Here is a 27,328-nt window from a genome sequence, read left to right as displayed (position 1 = left end):
CCAGGCCTGATGGGGCTTTTGAACCTGATCCTCTATGTTTAACACTATCTATAGAGTGTTTCCATCAATTGTTCTTACTATGCATTTCATTAACACCTCTATCCTGTTCTCGGTTAATGCATTAGAACACCCAAGTCACAGAAGATCACAGCATCACACTTCGTATTAGTTTTGAGATTTTTAATTTTTTTTACAATTAAGGTGTCAGACCACTTACAAAAATGCACCACATATCACCAAATTAGTGGGGGAGTGGGACAGGATTAGGGGGAAGAGAGAGAAAGAGATGATACACTAAATAGAGAGAAAAATATTGTAAAAAAATGTATGTAATTGTCAGAGGAAAATATAAAACTAATTTTATGAAATCATTCTTTTAAAATATGCACATTTGCCTGTAACAATTCTGAGCTTTAGCTGAATATTACTGTTCTTTACAGCTTCAGGGAGTCTGCATATTTGAGGTATATATTTATATGTATTTTAATAACCACCCTTCAGAACCTTGATGTCACACGCTCCACCTACTCACTGCACACACAGCCTTCCCACAGGAGTTGTTCGCTACGTGTGTTGGGCTCCCCTGGCACTGTTTGTATTGTCCTTGGAAAACAAAGCATTAGCGACTTGGTTCAAAATGTGTTTAAACATTGTGAAGTTCGCAAACAGATCAGAAAAATGAAGGCAGGTAACATTTTGGGCCTATGACTGAAATATCTCCCTTTAATTGACAGAAATGCAGGCACAGCTGTATTACACAGCTGATCAGATTACATATGGAGTGGCTGCCTCTTGAGTCTAATATAGCTTCACAAAAGTAAATAACTGTCAGGCTATTATGAAACAAGATAATAGGCTCATGCAGGGCTTTACCAAACACCTTTTTTCACATCATCAAAGACCCATGCGACAAAACATCAGTAGGGAGGGAGGGAGGGCAGGTTCTTGGGTAATACACTGTGATGGTGAGAGAGTGCTACTCATCCATGTCAATTCTAATGGGGCCACCTGTCAGGATATGGTTTGCCATGTGACTGGTTTCCTCCTCCTCTTCCTCCATCCCAGCTGACCTGCGCATTCGTCTCCGACACCCCTGGGCACAGCGAGACCTCTCATCCAGCACGCCACACACAAGGATGCGGCAGTGCAAGAACACTTCCTGCAGGATTGTGACAAGGCAGGGAGATGGCAGTGTGAAGAACCAGGGGGCTGGCTTTCACATAAGCAGAGCTGCCAGCTCTCACAATATGTAGGCGATTTCATTTCTATCCCAAACTTGAAAAATATTGTCCTTATCCAAGATGGACACCATCTCCCATTACTAAAGGGACTGAAGCCACAGGCCGCCCTCACTGCCGTGTCCCTTTAACTGTTAGAGGAGAAAATGAGGGGGCTCCGAGCAAAAATGGCTGCCCTACTTGTTGTTTCCAGTGACTCTGTAGCCTAACTGAGCTCAGAGAAGACGGTGGCCCCCTTAGTCACCATGTAAGGGGCAGGCAGGGGCAAGAGAATGTGGAGGTGCTGGGAATGAAACTGAAGGGGCAATACGCATAAGGGAGAGTTTGTTAGGAAACAGAACAGGAAATTATGAGGAATCGGGTTGGGGGAGCATAAGGCAGAGGGAGACAGGGCAGTGGGATGTGGCATGAGCTGGGAGGAGTAGGAGGCTGTGAGGGGATAGGGAGGGAAATATGGCAAACAGGTCAGTGTAGAGTGAGGGGGACAGGAGACTGTGGGAGACCATGGAAGGAGGATGTGAGTGGCAGCTGTCATTTCTAGATAGTGAGGAAGATGGAGTGATAGAATGGCAGCTCCCTATGCCCCAGATGACAGTAGAGTCCCCTCTGAGTAGTGAGCAGGACGTCCTGCATTTTTGTGCATGCAGGTAAGGTTGAATTTTGAACCTGATTCTGCTGAGAACAGCCTAATGAAATTCAAACAGGTGTAGACACAAGAATAAGATAGAGCAGAATCTGCAGTTATACTACACTAGGTAGGACACCAGTTACAGGAGCTATGAATCTTCATGCTTCAGGCCTAAGCTAATTGCTTTCTGCTGTTAGGAAGAAATTGAGCCATGGTATTGCACAACTTGCCCCACCCTGCACTTTCCTCTAAAAGCACCTGATCTAGGCTCTTAAAGGAAACAGCATACTGGATTAGGCAGACCATCAATCTGTTCTGGTATGGCAATTCCTATCCCTGACTCTCTACTACTACTGTAATACTACGCGCACAAAGAATCAGCCCCATGCAATGGCGACCCGGGGGGGCAGGAAGGAGGAAGGGTCACATGACCCTCCCCAAAATGCCGGGGTGGGGCAAGGCGAGCAGCCAAGGAGATGAAGGGGCAGGGCCAGAGCTGGAAGAGAAGAGACGGGGCCAGAGCCTCTCCTCTTCCGGCCACACTGCCTGGTGCGGTGTGCAGTGGCTGTACTCTCCCAGGCAGCCTCTGGCCATGCCGCTTGCCAGGCAGGCAGCGTGGCTGTAGGCTGCCTGGGAGAGAGCAGCCGCTGCGTGCCGCACCAGGCAGCATCCCAGGTGGGCAGCGTGGCCAGAGGCTGCCTGGGAGAGTGCATTAGTGCGTGGCTCCACACATGCCAGGAGGACTGGAGCAGAGTCTCCCCCCACGAGGAAACATGGGATCAGGAGGGGACGGGAAGAGCGCAGGGCCCCCTGGGCTGGGATGAGTCACGTGAGGGGGTCGCGTGGGGAGATGGGACATGCCCCCCTTTAGCTGGGGCCCCATTTGTGTCCCTCCCACTAGTCACTCCCCCATGGACAGTCTCCCAAGCGAGTTACGGGCTGGTTCAATGTCTGCCTCAGAAGCAGTTTTGTTTTGAGCTCACCTTGTTGTCTTTACCCACAAACTTGAACACAGGGACCTGGAAGTGCTTGGCAAGATGATCCTTTGATGTGTATTGTTTCACGGAGTCATCAGAAACACAGCTGAAGAAAGCAGAGGGAGAAGTTTTAATAGCTTTCACAGAGGTGGGGGGGAAAAGTACCCCAACATACTTAGTCACCTAGTTACCATCCATATTATTGTCTTTGGCCACAGCAGAACATTCAAGAATGAAGAGGAAAAACAACAAGTGTGACTGATAGCATCTCCAGCCCAGCTCTGCAGCAAAGACAACTGGCAGAATGAGCCCAACTAATAATGCCGCGCACACCCACAACCGGAAGATTTGCCAGAGAATTGCAATCAAGTTTATCCTCAGTTCACCTTTCTGGGCACCAGAATCTGCAATGATCAATAGAGATGTACAGATGAAGATATTTGCTGAATTATTTTAAAAAATATAATGTCATAATTAAAGGGACACTGAGAAGATAAAAATCATTTACTTTAAAAGTAAGTGTCCTTATCGGTGTTACTAAAATTTCTTAGCTCATTAAAACCAAAGCATGTACTTTTCACTGTTTATGCTTTTGTTTACTTTTTGCATTTCTTCAGTTTAGCCTGTGAAACTACACTGATCAACTTCTCCATGTCTAGCCAATTTCACATTCAGATTCTCATGCTCTAGGACAATATGTTTGTATTAGGGTTCACAGGAAGACAGAAAGGGGACCTGATAACAGTATTCAAATATGTTAAGAGCTGGTACAAAGAAAATGGTGATCAATTGTTCTCCACACCCACTGAAGGCAGGACAAGAAGTAATAAACTGAATCTGCAGTGAGGGAGATTGAGATTAGATATTAGGAAAACCTTTCTAACTATAAGGATAGTTAAGTACTGGAATAGGCTTCCCAGGAGGTTGTGGAATCCCACCCCTGTCATGGGAGTCTTTTAAGAACAGGTTAGACAAAAACCGCTCAGGGATAGTCTAGGTATATTTGGTCCTGCCTCAGCACTGCGGGCTGACTGGACTAGAAGATCTCTTGAGGTCCCTTCCAGCCCTATATTTCTATGAACACTACAGGAGAATGGTTAATTGTTTTTACAGAACTTAAATTTGGAGGCTGAACTATATAACAGTTTAGAGCTAGATATAGAACTAACAAAAAGAAACATGTGACAATTTTTATTTAATAAAAGTTCTTGTCGATTATTACAATGCCCTGCCAATTTAAAAAGGCAAAAATTCTACTCTATTGTTGTACCGCATTACAACACAGCATGTTCCCTTCTGCAAACTAATCTCAGGAATGTGGATTTTGCCTGTTATAAAAGAGGTTGTGATGGAAATGGTGGAGGGTAGAGGAACAAAACTTGAAATACTATAGCCTTACTTTTAACAGACAGCCGCAGTAGAAATATTTGATGAATTGTTGGAAATGATTACACAGTATAGTGTATTCATTTATGAAAAAGAAAAAAAATAATTCTGTTTACGCAGAAATGTTCATTTAAAAACCTTTGGGATATTCAGCCAGTTAGGTTCCTCAGCCTGCAGAATGTTGCTAACTCTAGTAGGGTTCTGCATAAAGTGGATACAATAGCATGCATTACACTATATAACTGTTGGAATGATCAGTTTGTCTGACTGAAGGGGGCGGGGTGAGGAAAAGAGGTAAATAAAAATTTGTAAAAATCAGTGTTATTTAGTTCATCACTTGTTTTATTTCAGGCCTTTCTCAACAAATGGTCTAAGTGTCTGGTTTACAATATGAATTTAGAACTCCTAGAACTGCCCACGAGGCTAATACAAAGATAGGAATCCAGGGGAAATTTGTAAATTAATATGCATCTGCAAAAAGCAATATTCAGATGTTCCCATGGGTCTGAGTTAATCCCCCAGTAGTCAGTCTAGGTGCACTCAGCTTCTGAAGGGAGGCAGCCCCTTTCATTATCTTGAGCAACTCCTTCCAGAAGTGAGGTAGTGGGCTCCAAAGTAGGGTAACCAGATGTCCCAATTCTATAGGTCCAGTCCCGATTTTTGGGTCTTTTTCTTATATAGGCTCCTATTACCCCTCACCCCCTGTCCAAATTTTTCACACTTGCTGTCTAGTCACCCTACTCCTAAGTACGGAAACTTCAGCACTTGTCAGCTGGGGGATTTGGGGTGGTGAAAAATAAGTAAGGGAAGGATACTCCCTAAAAGTATTTCATGTCCTTATACAGTATTTTATTAAATAATTTCTATGCCACAGTTGCCTTGCAGACCTGATGGTGGTTAGTTAGCTAAACAAATTAAAAAGCTTGTATTTTATCCTTGGGATTTTGTGTATGGGTAGATTCAGGGATGGTGAATTGAGTACTATTTTGAGCAAGAACAAACATTTTTTAGCATGGGCTAATCACTGGTATAGTCTATGAATTTTACTTTTCAATTGCTGCAAGAGCAGCTAAAACAGTATGTAGTGTGCCCATGCAGAGTCATTTGATAGGTAATAGTAATCTTGACAGGACTATACAGAGTGAAGTCAGAATGGTGTCTGTTCCACCACACTGAATCTCAAATCTTTTCTGTAAAGTTTTGCTGTCCTGTAGAGTATAAAAATAGCAGAGGGGTTGGGGGTACCTCCTTCCTCTGAGGAGGAAATGCCAGTGACTGCTTACAGGAGGAACCCCCTGGAGCCATCATAGTCAAGTGCAAATCTGCTGCTGTAATGGATTTGAGACCTCACCATTCAATTCTCCTTTCTCCCCATTCAGTTCATGTTCCTCCTTTTTCCAATTCTGACCATTTTCAGTAATGTTCTCAAGTGTTGGTGATTAATGGATGTTTGGAGCCCCAAGAATACAAGTGCCCAAAGTCATTGCGAGGAGATCTGATAAACAAGTTATTCCATTATGATTTGGTGCATAAAGCACAGAAGTACAAGTGCATAAATGACTTAAGTGCAACTGATGCATCAAGTACAGTGTACAAGTGGCAAGGTGTAGCTCACCATTGGTTACTGAGAGAGAAGCCCTACACACTGCTGCAGTAATAGTTCATTAAAGTTAGAGAGATTGAAGTAAAACACAAAAACAAAACAAAAAAATACCCAACCCAAAGCCTCCCTGCTACTTTTAAAACAGCAGCCCATTAAACTTTTGCCTCCTTAACTGTCATGGTGGATGACTTAAGCTGGCTGCTGAAGGAATATTGTATAAACCACTGTTATCTTTGCCAGCTGATGGGCAGACACTAAATTAGAGACTTAACTAATTAGCAGAGTCCCTGAACTAGTGGCTGAATGTGTGCATCTTGGATATTACTTTTACTGGACTCTCTCCCCTGAGTCATACACACAACCTTCACAATACTGTAAAATTTGCATTATGTCATTATGATGTTGCAATGCCATTCTGACTGGCAACACCACAATGCAAACATCCTGAGACAGCATCAAAACATGACAACATCATGTTAACACTAAAATGATTCTAAAGATGTCAGGACATGTGACAATCCTGTCAAAGCTGGGACCATCTTATGAAACATCAGAACACTCAGCAAACCTACTTGGAAACTCTTGTACCAAAATCATTATTAGATGTCCCTTTACAGACCTCGAAGGTCTGCTCTAAGCTTTTTATTAACATCCCCCTGAGGACTTGACCCACTGTCAATTGCCAGAAAATTGCCCCCATATTTAAGTGATCTGTAGCCCACTGTGTCTCTAGTGATAGCCAGAGACAGACCGTTAGATGGCAGGTGTAAGATGTGAAATGAGCTCAGCAAAGCTCCTAGAAGTGGAACTTTTGGCTCATAGGGTAAAAATGACTGCTAATGGAATATAAAGAGATTTGGTTCCACAGGCTTAGCTGCACACAGAACAAATCTAGCCACCGTAGTAGGATTCAACTCATTGGTTAAGTAAGCTTTAGTGTTTGGTCACCAGCTGACACACAAAGAGGATCACATGGCTTTTCTACAGGGGCCAAGTTACGGAGACAGATATACAACAACAATATGTAACAGTCACTTATGCTGCCTTCTTTTTGGTCCCTCCAGACTTTTTACTACATGGGTGGTTTTGCACTGGTAGCAATGGCTGATGGCAATTACTCTGAACATGCCTTGACCAGTAGTCTAGATTTTTCCTGTCGGTTGAGGAGTGATGGTGTTTTCTGTTTCCTCTATGTACCTGTGACCCAGATGGCAAATGGTATTGGGGTTAAATATCAGACAGACAAGGGAAGTAAAATTGTGACACTTGCCCATCTTGAATTAAGTAGTACTTCAGGATCTCATCAATTTTTGAGGTTGGGGTGGCGAAGCAGCTCTCTACCAGTGTCTCTAGCCCACTCACGTGCACCACGGGCTCGATCCCAAAATACAGCGAGTCGCGAAGCTTGAGGGTGGGGAGAGAATCCCTGTAGGGCTCGTCAAACTCTTTGTCTTTGAAGATCTCGAGGGTAAAGGGGAAGATGCCCCGGTTGCGGCTCATGATTTCCAGAGGGGAGTTCTTCAGGTTGGGGACGTAGCCCTCAGAGATGGTGTACTGACGGGGGAACTCACAGGTCACAGGGATCAGCAGCTTGCTGGTACGGACGATGATGTCCCCATTACTGCCAGGTGTCTGCTTGGGCAAGCCAGTCACCAGATTGGTAGCAATGATTTTATCATTTACAACCTGCAGCACAACAAAGGGAGGTGGGAAGGGGGGGAAGATCATCACAACACGAAGAAACTGGAAACATCAGGCATCAAACAGGACCTTTATTTTTTAAAATCTGTTTGATTTTGGATACAAAAGCCAGAGATTGGGTTTCTCTTGCTATTCCTGCTCTAACAAACTGCAGCTAATAAAATTATATGCTACAACCACAGTCACCCTCATCTTTAGTAGGGCTCATGGACACTATCTGGGTGCAGTGGGACACTTGGATCCAAACATTATGCTTGGACATGTCGTCTCCATGGACTGGAGCTCTGTATGACAAATGAGGCCAAGGCCATGCAATCGGCTACACTATTCACACTGCGATAGGTGTAGCCCTTTGGCTCCTGAGAAATTGCCAGTAATGGGGACACTCCTCCTGCGTTCCCTTCTGACTGCATTTCTGCAAATGAGTCAGCTATGGAGTGACAGAGCATAAAAACTGGCCTTTCCCTCAAGGACCAAGGTCAAGCCCACTCAGAGGCCCTAACTGAACTGAATTTAGTGGTCTCAGTTCAGTCCTCAGTACTTCCAAATGTACATTACTAGGACTGAGCCAATAAGGGAAATGGAACAAATCCTGATGCGTAGAGTTTGGTGGCCCGTCCAGGCCTGGGCTGAGGTTGTTTGCATGGTAGCAGGAAAATATGCTCTCACTGCAGCTGCCACACAGTAATTTGTGGCTAAAATCCCTAGAAAATGCCTGCTAATTCCACCATTTCAAGCAAAAAATACGCACACACAAATAAAACCAGACATTGTGAAAGATGGGCCCTCCATGGCTCTTTCACCTACCCATCATTCTGAGCTGAAATTGCTCCCTTATGTTCTCTACTGTGATCATTGAAGTATAGCCTAACGTGCAGCTCGATTCCTGTCCCAGTTTCTCTCCTCCTGAGCTGAAACTGCTAAGGAAAGAGGGTAGTCGGACTCCAGAGAGAGGGAGTACCCTTCAATCCATTCCTCCTTGGAAAAGGGATGGGGCCTGCCCTGCGGGGGACTTCTATGATATGATGAGTGAATAGTTGAGAGGAAGTGTGTAGGAATACTCAAGTATCCATAGAGGATATGCACATAGCCAGTATTTTCTTCATTTGTCTCCCAAAAAGAACTTAAATGCTTGGTATTCATCTCATAAAACAGCCACTAGGAGCTTAGAAATCAGACTGGCCGAGACAGGTTCTACCTGTGCAATAAGAAACTTTATGAAATGCAGCTGAACTGGATAACCACACAGCTCAGTCAGTTAAGAGTTTGGGTTCATGACTCACGTGATGCATCCAAAGCTGGAAGGGTATTAACATTTACTGAGGGTCCAGTCCTGCAGCACTTCCCCATATCAATCGTCTTAGTAACCTCAGTACAGCTACTCATGTAAATGAGGACTGCAGGATTGGGCCCTAGCTGACCCTACACCTATCCCCAGTCCCTATGCATGTAATGAGAACAATGATGATGACACAGTTGATGGTGATGAGGATACATACATCTACAACGGTGCCACAGGACTTCAAAGAGAAGTTGATGTTGACATGAGTGCCATTGGATACTCCTTTGCAGGAAGCATTGATGAGAGAAAGATCCAGCCCTCCAACCAGATCCTTGGGGATGCTCACCTCGACGGAGGTGGACTTGCACAGCACTGGAACTGCAAGAAAACCCCCCAGCATAATGATCAGCACAGCAAATCTGCCAAGTGAGGTGGGGAAGGACTCTGCATACCATTACTGGGAATGCAGGGGAGAGCACATGTCCTATTTGTGATCAGGCCGCCCTTCACTCCTGTCATAAATATAAATGGAAGGGTAACCACCTTTCTGTATACAGTGCTATAAAATCCCTCCTGGCCAGAGGCAAAGTCCTTTTACCTGTAAAGGGTTAAGAAGCTCAGGTAATCTGGCTGGCACCTGACCCAAAATGACCAATGAGGGGACAAGATACTTTCAAATCTGGAGTGGGGGGAAAAGGCTTTTGTCTGTCTGTGTGATACCTCTGCCGGGAACAGATCAAAGATGCAAGCCCTCCAACTCCTGTAAAGTTAGTAAGTAATCTAGCTAGAAAATGCATTAGGTTTTCTTTGTTTTGGTTTGTGAAATTCGCTGTGCTGGAGGAAATGTGTATTCCTGTTTTTGTGTCTTTCAGTAACTTAATGTTTTGAATCTGACTGCCTGTAAGATTATCTTCCATTCTGATCTTACAGAGTTGTTCTCTTATCTTTTTTTTGTTCTTCTAATAAAGTTCTGTTTTTTAAGAATCTGATTGGGTTTTTTGGGTCTTAAAAATCCAAGGCTGGTTTATGCTCATCTTGTTTTATTCTCAAGCCTCCCCAGGAAAGGGGGTGTAAGAGTTTGGGGGGATATTTTGGGGAAATAGGAACTCCAAGTGGTCCTTTCCCTGTTCTTTGTCTAAATCACTTGCTGGTGGCAGCATACTGTTCAAAGACAAGGTGAAATTTGTGCCTTGGGAAAGGTTTTAACCTAAGCTGGTAAACATAAGCTTAGAGTTTTTTTCATACGGATCCCCACATCTGTACCCTAGAGTTCAGAGTGGGGAGGAAACCCTGACAACTCCCATTTCCAGTGTTTCCTGAAATGGCCTTTTATTGGCCTACAGACACTTTGTTTTGATCTCTGCCCAGACAGGGGAGTTGAATATTTCAGATTTCAGCTTTTTAGATGCCCCAAAGAGCAGTTTTTCCTCTTTGTGGGGCAAATCTGTAGCCAGGAGTCTGAGAGCTGCATTTAATGTGCATCTCCTGCATTGCTGGGATCCAGTAGAGGTCTTTGTCCTTTTGTTCAGTTATGACTATTCAATACAAGTGATTTTTACTCTATTCTTCTCCAGACTAACACTAAGCATTTTAGCCAAAGCATCGTATCACATTATCTTCCTCATCCCTTTTCATTTCAGGGTGTTTTAAGTTACTGTGGAATATGGAGAGGTTTTGCTCTTCCCCGCATTTCATTTTATGTCCTGTCCACACCTCAAATTTTCTCACTGCTCCAATCCATGATTACCCCCAAATTCTCCACATGGCACACTGGAACCAAGCAACTGAAACAATTTCCATCCTGGCTGGACCAGCAGCAGAAGACAGAATTGAAGAGATTGAAGTTTTTTGTGGGAAGAGCTTAATTATTGTTTTTCAAATTACTCTTATTTAGTCCAGGCCTGGATGATATCATTAACAGTGTAATGTCCTGGGAGGACCCCTGTAATGTTACTGGCAAGGACTTTGTAACAACCCAAACAGAACCATCCTTGAAGTATCTATCTCAAGTTGTATATAAGTCCCAGAACATGCTATATAACAAGACTTTGGGAGGGCTTAATTCGTTCTGTATAGATGTCCAGCCAGAATGGATGTGTTCAGAAAGACCATTAGAATCAATATTTAATGCAATACATTTGGTAATGATTAGCAAACTCATTCTGCTTCATTCCAAGCCACTTGGACGTCTGGGATTTGAAAATTCAACTTGAACATTTCTGAGTCTGAATTCTATTAAAGAGAAACTGGTGAAAGATGAGCAGAGATGGAGCAGAGTGAAAACGGGATAGAGAAAGACTGTTAAAAAGAAGTGTGTATGGGAGAAAATATTTTTTATTAAAAAATATATGCTATATATATACACACACACACACACACCCTGTACATAGGGAACCCACTCAATTTTGGGGGAGGCTTTCTGCTTCTTATGCATAGCCCAGATTTCCCCACTTAGCTAGAAAAGATACAGAATTTTGGAATTACTTAGTTTTAAATTACAGGACAAAACATTTTGCAAATCCATTAATTTGGCAAACTCAGGCAACTCAGAAAAAGAATTCAACACTTCTCACTCCACAAGGTTTGCCTCTCTAATGCCAAGCTCCTTGGATCTGGGATACAACAAGCATCACTGAAGTGTAACTTTTCCCCCAAGTGAACATTTATGCTGTATCAGTGGCAATATTTTTAACACTCACCAAGCAATTATAGAGAATAATAGTTTTATTAAAATCCATCATTTTTGGTGTGATGTGTCAAACATGCAGTGTTCCCAGAGCCGTGTGCTCTCTAACTGTCATCACTAAGGGGGGAGTGGAATTAAACAAAAAGGAAATGTCATAGAGCTCCTGCTCTGTTAGAAAGACAAGAGGGTGAGAAATAATCAATGTGTGTCAAGCAGCACAGGACAAAACAAAGGACAAATGTTATTTTCAAGATTCTACAGGGGCACCGTGAAACCATTTCCATAGTCTGCCAGAAAGCTAACACTTTGCAGAACTGATGAACTCAGCTTTACTTTAGGACTTTTATTAATACTTTCACTTAACCCTTTGACAAATGAGAAAGCCTAATGCTTTTAAACTGAGATAGGCCAAAGCAAGAGAGTTTGGATCCAGGTTGCATTTCTTCAAAGTTCAGGGTTTTGGTTTTGGCACATCTCTATTTTTTAATGCTGTTACCTTGAAATACTGAGGAGAGAGGAGAAGAAAATCTTTACCACCTGAGTTCTGGCCTACGGCTGTGCAGGCTTCTGTGTATTCTAGACTATGTGGGAATCCATGAATCTGGAGAACACTTAAAATTAGAACAGGTTTCACTACTATCAATAAATCAGCTTTGGATCCAAATTAACTCATCACCCACTGGTAAAAAGACTTAAAAAAAAAAAAAAAAAAAAAAAAAGCAATGCCAACAACTCATTCCTGATGAGCACCCCCTGAGTGAAGTAAGAATGTAACCTTGCCTATGTTAGAGAAATTTTTTAAAAGGCTGTCCCAGTATTGACAGTACTGGTTCAATTTCACCAGCATTAACAAATCTTGAACCCTAGCATAGATGAGCTGCTGGTGTTTTAAGCACTTGAGTCATCCAATTCCGCTTACGTGAGGTCTAATCCATACACTACTTACAATGCTGGCAGCGCTGTGTTCCAATACCAATGTTCCCTCTAATTTTTCCCACCCATGTGCGGAATGAATTTTGTTATGTGCACCAATATGGAGGTGATATGTCACACATCACCTTCATATTGGTGCACATAACAAAATTCATGTGGTGGGGGTGGAATAGAGGGGTTTGGAGTGTGGGAGGGGGCTCAGGGCTGGGGCAGAGGATTGGGGTGCAGGGGTGTGAGGGCTCTGGGATGGGGCCGGGGAGTAAGGGCTCAAGGCTGGGGCAGAGGGTTGGGTTCAGGGGATGAGGGCCCACCTCTGCCACCATGTCAGGGTTCCCCCCCACTCTGAACTCCAGGGTACAGATGTGGGGACCCGCATGAAAGCTTATTTCTACCAGCTTAGGTTAAAACTTCCTCAAGGCACAAATTCTTTGCCCTTGGAGGGTATGCTGCCATCACCAAGTGATTTAACAAAGAATCAGGGAAAGGACCACTTGGAGTTCCTATTCCCCCAGAATATCCCCCCCAAGCCCTTACACCCCCTTTCCTGGGGAGGCTTGAGAATAATATCCTAACCAATTGGTTACAAAGTGATCACAGACCCAAACCCTTGGGTCTTAGGACAATAGAGAAATCAGTCAGATTCTTAAAAGAAGGATTTTATTTAAAAAAAAAAAGGTAAAAATCACCTCTGTAAAATCAGGATGGAAAATAACTTTACAGGGTAACAAAAGATTCAAAAACACAGCAGAACTCCCTCTAGGCTTAGTTTCAAAGTTACAAAAAACAGGAATAAACCTCCCTCCAGCAAAGGAAAAATTCACAAGCAAAACAAAAGATAATCTAACACGCCTTGCCTGGCTTTTACTTACAACTTTTGTAATATGACAGACTTTTAGGATGGTTTATAGGAGAAGGAGTTTTCTGACCTGATGCATCTTTGCTTCCCAAGAGAACACACAAAAACAAAGCCTTCCCCCTGCCCAAGATTTGAAAGTATCTTCTTTCCCCATTGGTCCTTTTGGTCAGGTGCCAACCAGGTTATTTGAGCTTCTTAACCCCTTACAGGTAAGGAGGAATTCTAGGCTACCCTTAGCTGTATGGTTATGACAGGGCTCAAGGCTGGGGCAGAGGGTTGGGGTGGGGCCAGGGATGAGAGGCTCAGGGTGCGGCAGAGAGTTGGGGTGGAGGCTCTGGAGTGGGGCAGAGAGTTGGGTTCAGGGGGTGAGGGCTCGGATTGGGGTGCAGGCTCTGGGGTGGGGGCAGGGATGTTTGGGGTGCAGGAGGATGCTCCGGGGCTATGGCAGGGAGAAAGGACTCCCCCAGCTCTCTCTCCCCACAGCCCTACCTGGGCTGGGGCGGGGAGAGGCAGCTCCGGGGCTGGAACTGCAGGATAGGCACTCCTCCCCCAGCCCTGTCAGGTCCAGGCCAGGGGAGGGGCATCCCAGCGGGTCCAGGCCATGGCAGAATTTGGGCTAGAAGAGGGGAGCCCCACCAGAATTGGGCCAGGGGAGGGGTGCCCCGGCCTTGGCAGGTCTGGGCTGTGGCAGAGTTGGGGTTGGGAGAGGCACGCTCCGGCCATGGCAGGTACGGGCCGCTCCTCCCCTGGCCAGTTGTGTGCTGGGCTAGGTTGGGGCTGGGGGAGGGGCGGCCCAACCCCAACTCTGCCAGGGCCTGGACCTGCCGGGGTGTCCCTCCCCTGGCTTGAACCCAGCCCTGACCTGGAGCTGCCTCTCCTGGCCAGCTTGGGGTCGGGATAGGTTGCGGCTGGTGGAGGGGCACCCCTCCCCCAGCTACAGCAGGTCCCCGGGTGGGTTCTCTGAGTGCCTGCGTAGCGCTAAATAGGCTGCTGCGTGGCCGCCCGGCTTACAAGGAACCTAGCCCAGGACTACTGCCTATCATGCTGATCAATATTGTCTCATGGTTTCCTTGTGCTCCCTGAGGCTGTCTGTCTTTGGGGGCAAGGGCCATTTTTTTGTACAGCACCTAGTGCAATGGGGTCCATAATTGGGTCTCCTAAGGGCTACCACAATACAAATAAATGATAAATTATGATTCACAATGTTCCTACTTGTACATAGGGTTTGTGCATGTCCAGGAGGAAAAAAGCATTTCAGTTTCAAACTGTAGCAGGAATACAATAAATGGGAGGGGAAAATTACTTTAAAAAATATAAACATTTCTTTGGCTCAACTCTCTTTTTAAAAAATTGCAGATGATACGACACCATGAATTACGCTGAAAGGGATGGCTACATGTAGAACTATTGCTATGATACCGACAAACTGCTTCAGGTTTCTGTGCAAGTCTTCCACAGTTCATTACATCACCATAAACTTGATTAGATGCAATAAAAGCTTTTATTTCTGCAGTTATAAAAAGGTTCTGTTAAATACCTGCTTTACTCCATAAACTACGTATGTGACCATATGTTTGACTGAATTTAATAAAGTAAGGCTGTTTGTTCTTTAAAATGCTGAATTCCTTCTCAAAATGCCCTTGACATCTGACACTAATTGGCACCATTGTAAAATAGTAATCTCAGAAGAGGCACCATTTACCCTGTTAAACCCCTAACCTACTTTCATGCTAGATGCTTGACTACACAACACGTTCCCCAGCTGGCGAGGGTGGGTGAGCAGAGGCATTATGAGCAAAAGCCTAGGAGTGTCCCCTTCAAGATGCACGTTAGCTCCAATGGATTAAAGATCTAAGGATGCTTCCCTACTTTACCTACATTGCCCTCGGCTGGCCACACAGTACTGGCTCTCTAGCAAGTGATCTTTATTGCACCTACCTTGGCAGCTGTGGTTGTCCTCTGACAGAACAAGCCCCCTTGGGCACTCACACTGGTATGTGTCCTCCACTGCAATACAGGTGTGGCTGCAGCCTCCATTGTTATTGTGGCAACCTTCAATTTCTAAGAGAGAAAGTGTTTGGAATTATTAATAATGTTTGAAATATTAACACTGGAAATCACTAAACACCAATTTAACCATAAATTCCTTTCTTAAATCCAAAGTCTTATGCAGTTCCTCTAAACATGCCTTAAAAAAGCCTAAATAAGAAGCTATTTACTATATCCAAACAGTAACAAAACATTTATAAGCATTTGATCAAGATACTTATAAATGAGCCAAACCCAAAGGTGCTCAGACCCATGTTGGTCGGCTCCAGCATGGTCAGGCAGGTATTAGCAATGAATCTGTTAAGAACTGACTTTTTATATCCTTTAACAAAAAAGGATGTCATTGCCAATTACTGACTTCAGCTAAAAAACAGTTTGAGACAATTCACCCTTATGTACAGTCTTAATCCGGATAAGATTTACAATCTCCTTTCTTCCCAAGGCCATTCCTCCCCTTCTTTTTGATGTCCAACAGTTTTCCCATTGTACCTGGGTTCATACAGGCTTGACAACTGGTGTGTGGCCTGGGGAAGGGGTGTGTTAGCTCACTTTAAGACAGATTCTCTTTGATTTAAAACCATCTGCAGTCACCCCTACTGGTTAGAGGGCTTCTTTTTAGAAACTTCCCCTTATCTTATTAGTTATTCTTTGAACCAGACATCCTCCCTACTTTATTCCTTCTGGCCTTACCACTTACTATTTTCAAGGCCTTCCCCTCTACTTGCTAGTCAGGGCCTTTCTTTACAACACACATATATTTCCTTAATCAACCTTGAGCTCACTTTAATTCTTTAATTTTATACTTATCCTACAGAAAGAAACACTAAATGTCTGTTATGCATCTTACTTGAGTATATTTCTGGCTGTATGAAGAGCATTTTGACTAGATTAGAGCTTTGGGGGTAATAACTGGGTGAGATTTTACTTCAAGAAAATTTTGTGGAAACCAAATCGAAAAAGCATTTGCAATGTTAGCAGTCACTCCAGTTTGTCAGATTTCACACGTTTGCTATTACTCTCTGAGTTTAACAGGGCACTAGTAAAAGTTTATGAATTTTCCCTTGTTTGCTGACTAAAAATGTGATCCAATTACAATTTAAAACGTAAAAAGAAAAGGAGTACTTGTGGCACCTTAGAGACTAACCAATTTATTTGAGCATAAGCTTTCGTGTGCTACAGCTCACTTCATCGGATGCAAAGGTTTAAAAGGTGTAAAACTTGCATTGTATTGGATTTTTTTTAGCTTTTTAGGAAAGAAGGGTCCTCCTGAACCTATACTAAGTAGTGCATTTTACTAGTATTTGTTTGGTGGGTCTACAGAACTAAAGCATTCACACAAAAATAGTTTAGAACATGTGTGTTTGCAAACAAAAAGTGTTCCTGATGAGGGTTTACCTCACTTACAGCTGTACAACCCCACTGATTTTAATGCAGTTTAATGGGTGAACTGAGGGCACAAATTAGCCAGTACCTCTAAGAGAGATTTGAACTATTCCTCATACATCTCAACAGGGTGTTAATTCTGAATCACAATGACAACATATTTGTATCTATCTATTTCTCTGCCAGTTGTTTCAGCACATGTATAGCTACTCTCTAGAACTGTGAGTGAAGTTTAGGATTGTAGGGGGAGCTTCAGCAGAGTAAAAAAACCAAACAAACAAAAAAAAACCCCCACAACTCTCAACCATAACTGGGACTAACTGATCTTTCCCACCTACCAATTCCATCCGTAGATCATCTTTTGCCAGATTATGGCAATACAAAATCCTGCTTATCCCCTACACATGGGTCCCTATTGCCCTGTCCCATGCCTCATCATTTTGTTTCCATTCCTTCATCACTGTATGGGGTGATGGTGAGAGGGGTCATGCACAGAGCAGCTGACAGCTGTGCTGGTAAGGTCCCATCACTACATGATTTGCACTTAGGTCGTGTTTCAAGGTTATCTCCATCCTCCCTTTTTTCTCTTTATGAAGATAAAAGCCACTTATGTCGGCTAGCAACAAATAAAAAACTGGTTCAAAAATACAAATGTATGTTTTTATTGGAAACAATACTGGAAGAGTGGGAAGGAGCCTCTTCACCACTCTCTTCTAAGTGTTTCAGGAGTAAAATTACTGGCAAGTACCACAGTAACACAAGTGAATTTCACACCAGCTGAAAAATGCCATGACTGACCAAGTACTGTGGGATAATATTTATGCAGGAAAATAATGTAATGATTGATGTAACTTTATGGGAGTATGACTGTAGAAGGTGCTATTCAGAGCTGTAATTCCATGCTGGTACCTTCATCCTTTTGCCTTTTAACTCACCTTCACAGGTTTTACCATCCTTTCCCAGCGTGCGCCCTATTCCACATTCGCAGCGATAGGAGTTCTTCAGATTCACGCAAAACTCACTGCAACCTCCATTATCCTGTTCACATTCATTCTCATCTGCAGGAAGCAAATACTGAAATAATACATAATTTTGCAACACACAGCCTGTAAAATGGGTCTGAAGCACATGGCTGCTGGTAAGAAATTGGACTTTATTTTCTGGCCAACTCACACGAGCTAGGTCTAAGAATCAATACCCTTAACACATAACAGGGGTCATTGCCACTGACTGCAGTGAACACCTCTGCTACTCTGAGTCTGCCTTAGGAACAAGGCTGAATATAAAAGAAAAACAGGTCACAGACAGTGACATGCAAACAAACTGTTTCATGGGGAGGATGACAGTACGCAACTTCCCCAGAGGGTATGGGTTAACTATTTGAGAGGGGATGGAAAAGTAAAGGTTGCCTTTGAATCCCTTGGCTGAGCCCCAGGAATTCCTCCTAATTTTTCCCATTTTAGAACTACCCCTGAAGCCTGTAGTTTCTCTTCCCTTTTGAGCGGAAAGGCTCACTGTTTATAGGGAATCCTGGTTCTTTAAACTTGATTTACTCTTTGCCTGCATGCAATGAACACATTAAAGGGGGCGGGGGGGAGGGGGCGGGCAAGGGGAGTGATTGCTGGCAGCAGGCCACAAGAGTGACAATTTTTCTAAGTCGAGGTAAAATGACAAGGCTATCCATCAGCCAAGCTTGGATTTTCTCTACACAGGTTGCTAGTTATTATTTATTGGGTGACAGAAGCTAAAAATAAGAAAAATGTAGTTTTAAAAGACCGTACAGAGAGGAGTTCTTTTAGGTAATACTAGTCCTCACATGCCCTACACAATCAGTTGGTAACTGGTGCCATAATCTACTTCCACAAGTGATACAAGCTTGACGTTTTTAGCTGAAGGCATAAGCTGCAACCCATCCTTTACCCTTTAAGGAAAATGTTGAGTGAATTTAGGAGGCACAGAGATACTACTTTTCACAGAGATAAGACATGTTGACCAAATTCTTTCTTTCTTTCTTTCTTTTTAATGCTTTGGGTTGAAATTTAGTGTTTATGAAAATGAGGGATGATTGGGGTGGCTAGAGATAGACCTAAAGCAGGAAAAGGCTGTGCTGAGTTCTTTTAACGGCTCTACTCAAGGCTGTACACTTTCAACGTTATTCAGCCAGAGACACTTTAAATCTAGTCTTGTAATTCCACAAAATTCTGCCCACAGACTTTAATACTGTCTTGCTGGTACTCTAGTTCTGCTTATCAAAGCAGAGACAGTCAACATGGGGATTTTATGAAGACAAGTGTCACTTCAGGGATGAGGTTGACGGACTGTAGTTTCAGCTATGACAATCTGGGATTGACTCAAGGTCTCCAAGAGGTGAAAAGTAAGTGTGTAAATAGTATTATTAACCCACTAAGATAGGTTGGTTTATGGCAAGAAGCCTAAATCCTAACTCAAACTCATAATTTAGTTTGCAGGTGAATGTATTTAATTTAAGAAAACTGAAAAGAACTGCAGGATCAGCAGTTCAGAACATTCAACATATATACATATAACATCTGTAGTATATTGCATAAGTCAGTCTAGTTCAGTGCAAGACAGAATTCCCAGATGCTGCTGTTTAGTTCTAGACCTCAGTGGCTCATGGGATTAGTAATGGGGTACACATACTTTCACTTTGAGGTCACTGGTGAACTCCAGCCCATGTCAGCAGGGATGAAGTTATTACCATCTTCTGAATGTTCAGTGACTTCAGTGAAATGGCCTGATGGCCTCAGTCCAGTAGTGAACAGATATTTACAATGCAAAACCCACTCTGACAATTATCAGTGTCAGCAAAGAAGCCAGCAGTTCTCTCCTGTATAGAGCTGATCTCCCACAGCTTCGGATTGAAAGCATATTGGCGAGGCAATGTGAGGAAATTTGCGCTGCTGTTCTGTGGACATATAAAGGGAATCAGTCTGCAGGGCTGTCAGCCCAGCACCTTTCTCCAATGCTCAATTCAGTGAGAAAAAACAACACCTCTGTCTGACAGTGTGAAGATCAGAAGAGAGCACCAGCTATTTGATCAATTTTTTACCACCAGGTATTTATCACGGGTTTAAGTTTTAATTGATAAAAGTGCACACCACATAGTCTATGGACACAAGAAATATTAAAAAGATAAAAATCCACACATATTTTGCAGACTAATGACAATATTGGAAAAGACTCAGTCATCATTCAACTTTCACATCCATCATTATGCTTAATCCCTTCTCCACCATAATCAGACCATAATGAAAAAGCCCGGGAGCAGAGACAGATCTCACCACTAGTCCTGAAGGCCAACAGACTCAGATTCTGGTGGGCCAGAAGAGGAAGAAAGTTCCCGAGTGAGGCCCCTCCACTGAAAAAGTACCAGCCCCATGCCACCTAGGTCTGGGAACTCTTACCTATTGATCACAGATTATCAAGCACAGTCTCTCTGCCTCCAAGCTACATTTGCAGAGACAGAAAATCCAACAGGTGATTTGAAGATACTATGTCCCAAGCCCTGGATAGGGCCCTGCAAGGACAGTAACATTGTCAGCATCACCAATCTTTGCACATAGCACTGTGACAGTGAATGCAACTGTTTGGAGAAGTGAGGAATCTCACAGAGCCGTGAAGGAAAAGCCTCTCATGACAGACACTGAGCCTATTGTTGAATATGAACGAGCAGTGACCTTCCAAAGCAAATCATCACTGACAGCAAAGCTGCTGCCCTCTGATTAGCTCTTCTTTAAACCAACTGCTGGTCCACACAGAACACAGATTCACCCTCAGTAACTACATGGCCTCAGGGACACCAGGATAATGGTCATTCAGGTGCTGAGTTAATGGTGGAAAACTCCAAAGGTGAGATAATTGACCTGCAAACAATGTAGACTTGTTACAAGCAACAAGGGGTAAAATTAGTCCCAAACATATCTCTCCCTCCGCCCCCCACCCTTTTTTTTAAGCAATTAACTGGGAGATGAGTAACTAAAGGAACAGAAAGGAAACGTCAATAACTTGTTTAGTCCCTTTCTCTAGCTGGTCTCTCCTCACATTTCCTATGCCCTTCTGTTTCTGCCCTTACCAAGACAGGTCTGTCCATCAGGTCCCAGTGTCGTCCCCAAGGAACACATGCAGTCTCCAGTATCCAAGCAGGAGCCATGGCAATCCACCACATCACAGATATCATAGAAATCTACAGAATGACAAGAGCAACTGTTCATCTAGAATACTGAGAATCTAGACAACGAGTTCGACCATTAGTGCTATGAGTTTCATGTTCTCAGCTAAACTGATAAATTACAAGCCCAGCCTAGAAAAGCACTGGTCTAATTAAATCAATTTTGAATTGATCTGTTTAAACTTCTAATGTATAGACATTTAAACTGGTTTAAAACTCATTTAATTTGGACTATCTTAATTTACCTATTCAAATCTAGTTTTGGTAATATACACACACAATCTAAACCGGTTTAAGTGAGGGTTAAACCATTTTAAGTATGTCTACATTAGAGGTTGGCACTAGTTTAACTAGACAGATTTAAAACTGATTTAGTGAAACAGTTGCAACTTTTCTAAAATAAACAAGCCTACAGTTTATGCTGCATCAGTCTGACAAGCTTTTGTGCAAGAAGAAAAGAAATCAGTCATCGTCTCTCACAGATATAGAGACATCTTCTAGGCCAAAGGAGTTTTTCCTGCTTTTTATTTAGGTATTTATATGAAAAATTCAGGTACCATACCTCCCTGTTTTTCCTGGAAGACTTTGTGGATGACCGAACAACTAGTAGGTTTATGGATTTGATTACATGGAGAAAACAGAGACTTTTTAAAGTTATAAATTAAGTAGCTGAAATTGTCCCACAGAATCTGGAACTCACCCAAAATCATGAACGTTTCTGGATTCTGTTGTCAATTCAGACCTTGGCCCAGTTCTGCAAAAGTCATAGGTAGGGCCCTACCAAATTCATGGTCCATTTTGATCAATTTTATGGTCATAAGATTTTAAAAATCATAAATTTCACGATTTCAGATATTTAAATCTGAAATTTCATGGTGTTGTAGTTGCAGGGGTCCTGATCCAAAATGGGGTAGTGGGGAGTGGGTGTCGCAAGGTTATTGTAGGGGGTATCACGGTATTGCCACCCTGACTTCTGTGCTGCTGCTGGTGACAGCGCTGCCTTCAGAGCTGGGCGGCCGGAGAGTGGCAGCTGTTGGCTGGGAGCCCAGCTCTGAAGGCAGAGCTGCTGCCAGCAGCAGCACAGACGTCAGGATGCCCTGGTATGGCATTGCCACCCTTACTTCTCCATTGCTGCCTTCAGAGCTGGGCCCTTGCACAGCAGCCACCACTCTCCGGCTGCCCATTGCCACCCCGACTTCTGCGCTGCTGCTGACGGTGTTGCCTTCAGAGCTGGGCACCTGGCCAGCAGCCGCCACTTTCCAGCCAGCTCTGAAGGTAGCTCAGAAGTAAGGGTGGCAATACCCCATCCCTCCTACAATAACCTTGCAATTCAAGCAAACACACCCTGCAACCTTCTTTTGGGTTGGGACCCCCAGTTTGAGAAACGCTGGTCTCCCCTGTGAAATCTGTATAGTATAGGGTAAAAATATACAAAAGGCTAGAACTCATGGTGGAGACCAGATTTCACAGTCCATGACGCGTTTTTCATGGCGTTAATTTGGTACGGCCCTAGTCATAGGAGCTGGGCTGGTGTTGTTTTCATAGCCTGGGCTTTCCTTGCTCTCTTATGTTCTTTAGGTATCTAATTTCTAGGCACAAGGGAACTCCCCCACTTTTCAACTGTTTTGCAGCACTGTCATTGTGGAGTCCTCACTTCACATATCAACAGTGTGAAAGGCCCAGCCCTCTGGCCCCAGAACCCTCCTTTACTTGAGAGCTGGCAGGAAGCCCTACCCCTGCTTTCTGCTGCCAGCTCTCCTTCTGCTGGAGGATGGAAATGCCATTGACAGATTCTGAGGCCAGAACAGACCACTATGATCATCTAGTCTATAGACCAGAAGGGACCACTGTGGTCTAATCAATCACCTTCTGTATAACACAGGCCATAGGATTTCCTGCCAGAGTCTGAGGTCAGGGCTTGGGGAAAGACCCAGGGAGCAGCCTGTCTTGCGTGGCCACTGTGGGCTGGCACCACACTGCAGCACTATGATTAAGAGACTAATGTTGGAGGGGCACTTGGACTGTTTGTTTTCTGATAAAGGGGTTGGAGTTATTTCTGGATGCATTCCTGCCTCCCCAGTATCCGTAGGAGGATTCCCCACCCCAAGGCAAGGGGTGGGAGTTAGGAACTACCAGAGAGGGGAAACCCCCACCACAGTTGTCACTCAGAGAAGAATAAAGAGATTGTCAAAGAAAAGAAAAGACTCTCATGGTTACTTACGCCCACAGTACACATGGAAGCAGACACTAGGCTTGGTTAAGCGGTAGACATAATACCCGCCGGGACATGCCTTAACATCAATCGTGGTGTTCCAAAGGCAACAATTCCCACTGAAACTCGCACAGGCTTGTCTTTGGACAATGCCATCCAACTCCCTAGGGTGGCTGCCGTTTAGCCAGATGGGGGCATGGGTCCCGCAGTGGTTCTCTGGGATGCAGAAGGTAGGCATGGCATCACCAGCCATGCCAGTGAAGCGGTACCACTCCCCATCAATGTGGCTATCGCATGTAGGCTGGTCACGGGAACCATTTATCTGGTGATCAGTGTTCCTCCAAGGCTCATTCAGGCTGATATAGGCAGAGCAAGGGTCCAGGGCTGAGTCATATGATAAGAGAGAAGAGGGAGAACCCAGTGATAATCAAACCATGTTTACTGACAGGTAACTGTAGAAACCAGAAAATAATTATTTTTCCATTCCTGATATAGCAGAATCTTCTTAATGGACAGAGATCCCAGAGGAGACAGAATGATACTGGTAAAGTGATTGTCCCATTTACCAGAAACTCAGAGGAATGAAGTATTCTGAAAGTTCAACTTAATTAATTCCTTTAAAAACAAGCAATGTAAAGGAGCATTCGAGCACATAAAACGTTATATGACAGTAAGAATGACTTGCAGAATAACTACTGTATAATGGGTACCTGGAGCATAGCAGAACGAAGTGAACCAGTGGAAAACATTTTCGCAAATTCAAGTTCTGACCGGTGACTAAGCTTGCAGGGAACATCAAGTGGATCAGACACCCCATGAATCTATTATTTAAGTATAATTGAAATGCCTTGTATAGCATCAGTTCTTTGGCATTCATCCATTTTCTGGGGCCACATAAGTGTCTGACCCATTGGAGTCAATTCTAATTCTCCCCCAGACTTCAGGAGGAGGAGGAGGACCGAGTTCCAAGTGGATTTTGAGGCATTTATAAAATCCATAAAAAGCATTCAACAATAGCACAGTTCACTTTTTGTCGAGTACTAGTTTTCTATGGATAGAAGTCAGAAATCATCACTAGAAGTAGCTGTTAGAATGCAAGCAATAGATAGGTGGTGAACATATTCATGTTACAGTTCTACAAATGGAAAATATCTGCCTGTTATCTTGGCTATGGATCTGGCCCAGAACCTACACAAGAGTCATTAGAATCCAATATAACTGTAAACCCTCTTCAGGCAGTTCAAACTGCTGTTTTTAGATTAGCTCTCCATCACCCGCCCCCTTGTGTAGCCTTGTACTGTATACCGGTGCAAAAGGCTACCATGTTGACTTGCTAGGGTTTTTGCACACACTTTGCTTAGTGTAAATTACTACACAAGGGGTGAGGCAGTGGAAAAAATCAGGTCCCTGGCATTTAAAGACCAGTGTGGACTTGCCCCAGTCTACCCCAAGAAACTGGTTTTCATTATTTCTTCTGCCCTTTAAAACTCCCCCTCCTCTGACTCAATACATTCATTATGGTTGGTCTGACCACCTTCAGCTGCCATCTAAAACAGCCTTCCTATCACCTCTCTTCATATGTCACCTCAAAACCTACTGAGTGCAGTGCTCTGAACTGGGACATGCTGGGAACCAGCATCTACTGACTTCAGTGGGAGGTGTGCGTGCGCAACATAACTAAAATGGAAGAATACCGTACCATTGAAAATACATGAACAAAAATATTCAGTGTATTTTCATCTTTCCTGCATTTAGTCTGTTTCTAGACTAAAAGATTGGAACTTAGATTTTCGCAATATATTAACACCTAGTTAACTACCACTAACCATGACTGGATTTGTCCTCTGTAAGCAGAATGTATGCTAATATTGTCCTGACTAAGGAGAATTCATTACCTTCAGTAGCATTAGACTAATAAAGCCAGTCATTCTGATTAAGCACATCCCATCCAAGTAGAATACACGGTCTCTCTCTCTCTCTCTTTAATATACTTCTTTCATATATTCTATACTTTCTCTCTCTGCTATTTATTATTTAACTTAGTTCTAAAGAATGGTGTGATGCAGTTTATATGAAAGATGCCATTCAAAATTAACTATTTTTTTAAATAAAATGTTCTAGATACTGTCTTTGTACAGTACAGTATTTATCATTGCTTCACTTGCTCTGAAATGGGAACTATAAGTGCTTTGAGGAATGGTTTAAAGATTGTCTAATTTAACTGTATCCTCTGTAAATACCTGTTTCTGTCACTGAAATGCTATCTTGAACCTTCCTATAATACAAGGAGACTCTTAAAGGAATCTCGCACTAAACATCCTTACACCATCTGCAACCACGGATGTGTCTCATTTGGCTTTGAGTTCAGTAAAACAGAAAAAAAAGAAAAAAAAACCCAGCTGCAGAAGCCATTAGAGGGCTGCAAAGCTATGAGAGGGAGCTCTAGGAGATCAGGTTTGGATCATGGAGGAAAACTTTTAAAGAAGCTTTGGTACCATTGTTTTTAAGTGATGAGCAGAAGAACAGATTTAACAGAAAACTTGCTACACAATGTGTATTCCTTAGCCCTGACGAGGACTGCAGAGGGAAGCCATCATTAGGCATCTCAGATCTCTGAAGAGACTCACTATGCATTTCTCTTTCCCAGAGATGTCACCCTTTTAAAGCCAGTATTCTCAAAGAGATTATTTTACCCCCCTAACAAGGACAGACTTGGACCCACCATATTTAAGGTGTCCCAATCCTGTCTTCTCTTACCAGCAGAATGAACTAATTTCATGGAAGAACTAGGCTATTCCTGTATCCAGAACAGATACAACTGAAATAGCCTCTTTCCCACTTACCTGGCCTTTCTCCTTAATGCTTTAGTTTCAATGACTTTCTTGTTTTGGGTTTAGGATGGGTTATTGTCCAAGATTAAAAGCTCTGTGTTAGCAACAAAAAGGTGGCAAAGTGAGGAATCCCCTGTCCACTTCCCAACTTAGCAGCACTGAAGATATATACAATGCAATTCGCTTCTATATAATGTCTTTCATAGATGGGATAAGAAAACACTTGCCACAGAGAGCTTGTCATTAGCTAAACAGATAAGAAAGGTTTTAAAGGCGAGATTTAGAGAATGGAACAATGCAGGGACTTGGAGAGAGAGAAGGGGGGAACTCCAGACTGATGAAGCAGCTCAAGTGAAACAACACCCCCCCACCCAGACTGTGAGCAGTTTCAGGCAGGAGGGGACAACAGTGACTAAAATATTCCTTAGCCCTGAGAACACTGAAGACTAATACAGCTATTTGCAGACAAACATACGGGCAAGATCCTGCAGCTACTGCCTCAGCAGGTGCAGTTCTAAATGCCAGTTCTTTTGGACACTGCCGCTGGTGGAAAACTTTTTTTTTTTTTTTGGTGGGGGAATTAAAAAAAAAGTTCACAAAAAATGTGAAAAAGTCATTCAAATTTTTAAACTCAAAACTGCTACATTTTTACGTTTCATTTCCACCCCCACCCCTTCACACACCCCTTCCATTAGCTTTGCTGAGTGCTTTTGGAAATAGCATGGCCAACTTAATGCTAGGAGAACGTTAACTTTCATTTAAGCATTTCCATTTGTAACCTTACTGATACTACTAGTGTTTGTTTGTGCACTGTAACATATATAATTACATAGCTCATGATCTAATAAGCGTTCATGAGTCTGACATTCTGGATAAAGCTCAATCCTGTATGTTTTGCGTAAGTGGCAGTTTCTGCTCCGAGAAATGTAGTAATGGAACAGCAGGGATGCTGTAGTTCTCCAAACTGAGCTGTGTTGCTCGATCATGTGAGCAACTAGCACAGTACCTGCCCACCCTAGTCAAAAGAGAGTCCCCACCATTAATGAATATTAAAATTTCCCCAGCTTTTAACTATAAATAAGTGGAGATGTTGCCTGTTTAGCCAGGGTCCAAACACTCTGACAGAAAGGACTCTCTGTGTAGAACAGGAGGTTGTAAAACTCCTCAAGATATTTCTAATACTGATGCCTGAATCTACCACTCTTTTATCCAAAAGGAGCACAAGGCCTCCCAGCCTAAGTCCCAAAATACCATGCACACAGATACTCCTAAAAGCAGTGCCACTTGCGGTTACTCACCCACTGAAGATATTGGCTGTAACTGGACATAGATACAGAAGGAGAAAAACAAGTACTGGAACATCCCACTCAACCA

The 27,328-nt window shown here is 43.3% G+C and overlaps 1 protein-coding gene across 1 annotated transcript; it reads right to left on the bottom strand.

Annotated features, from left to right (window-relative positions):
• Positions 1–165: 165 nt before the first annotated feature.
• OIT3 (oncoprotein induced transcript 3) lies at positions 166–27,328 on the bottom strand. Its single transcript, XM_075130911.1, has 9 exons — positions 27,253–27,328; positions 23,133–23,507; positions 20,816–20,926; positions 17,658–17,780; positions 15,229–15,351; positions 9,033–9,193; positions 7,103–7,518; positions 2,850–2,949; positions 166–1,159 (listed from the first exon to the last, which is right to left on the bottom strand). Exons 1-9 carry the CDS (start codon positions 27,314–27,316, stop codon positions 977–979), a joined length of 1,656 nt encoding a protein of 551 aa, XP_074987012.1. The 5' UTR covers positions 27,317–27,328; the 3' UTR covers positions 166–976.

Source organism: Caretta caretta, chromosome 7 (assembly GCF_965140235.1).
Source record: "Caretta caretta isolate rCarCar2 chromosome 7, rCarCar1.hap1, whole genome shotgun sequence".
Classification (NCBI taxonomy): Eukaryota; Metazoa; Chordata; order Testudines; family Cheloniidae; genus Caretta; species Caretta caretta.
The sequence above is the reverse complement of the archived record's forward strand: the minus strand, read 5'-3'. Positions and strand labels throughout refer to the sequence as shown.

Bases quoted from the DNA above. Each gene is read 5' to 3' on its own strand.
- OIT3 (XM_075130911.1), bottom strand. From the start codon at position 27,316: ATGTTCCAGTACTTGTTTTTCTCCTTCTGTATCTATGTCCAGTTACAG. The intron at 20,927-23,132 runs GTAAGTAACCAT...GTCATTCTGTAG, and splicing joins CTTCCATGTGTACTGTGGGC to ATTTCTATGATATCTGTGAT. The intron at 9,194-15,228 runs GTAGGTGCAATA...GTTTTCTTGCAG, and splicing joins GGACAACCACAGCTGCCAAG to TTCCAGTGCTGTGCAAGTCC.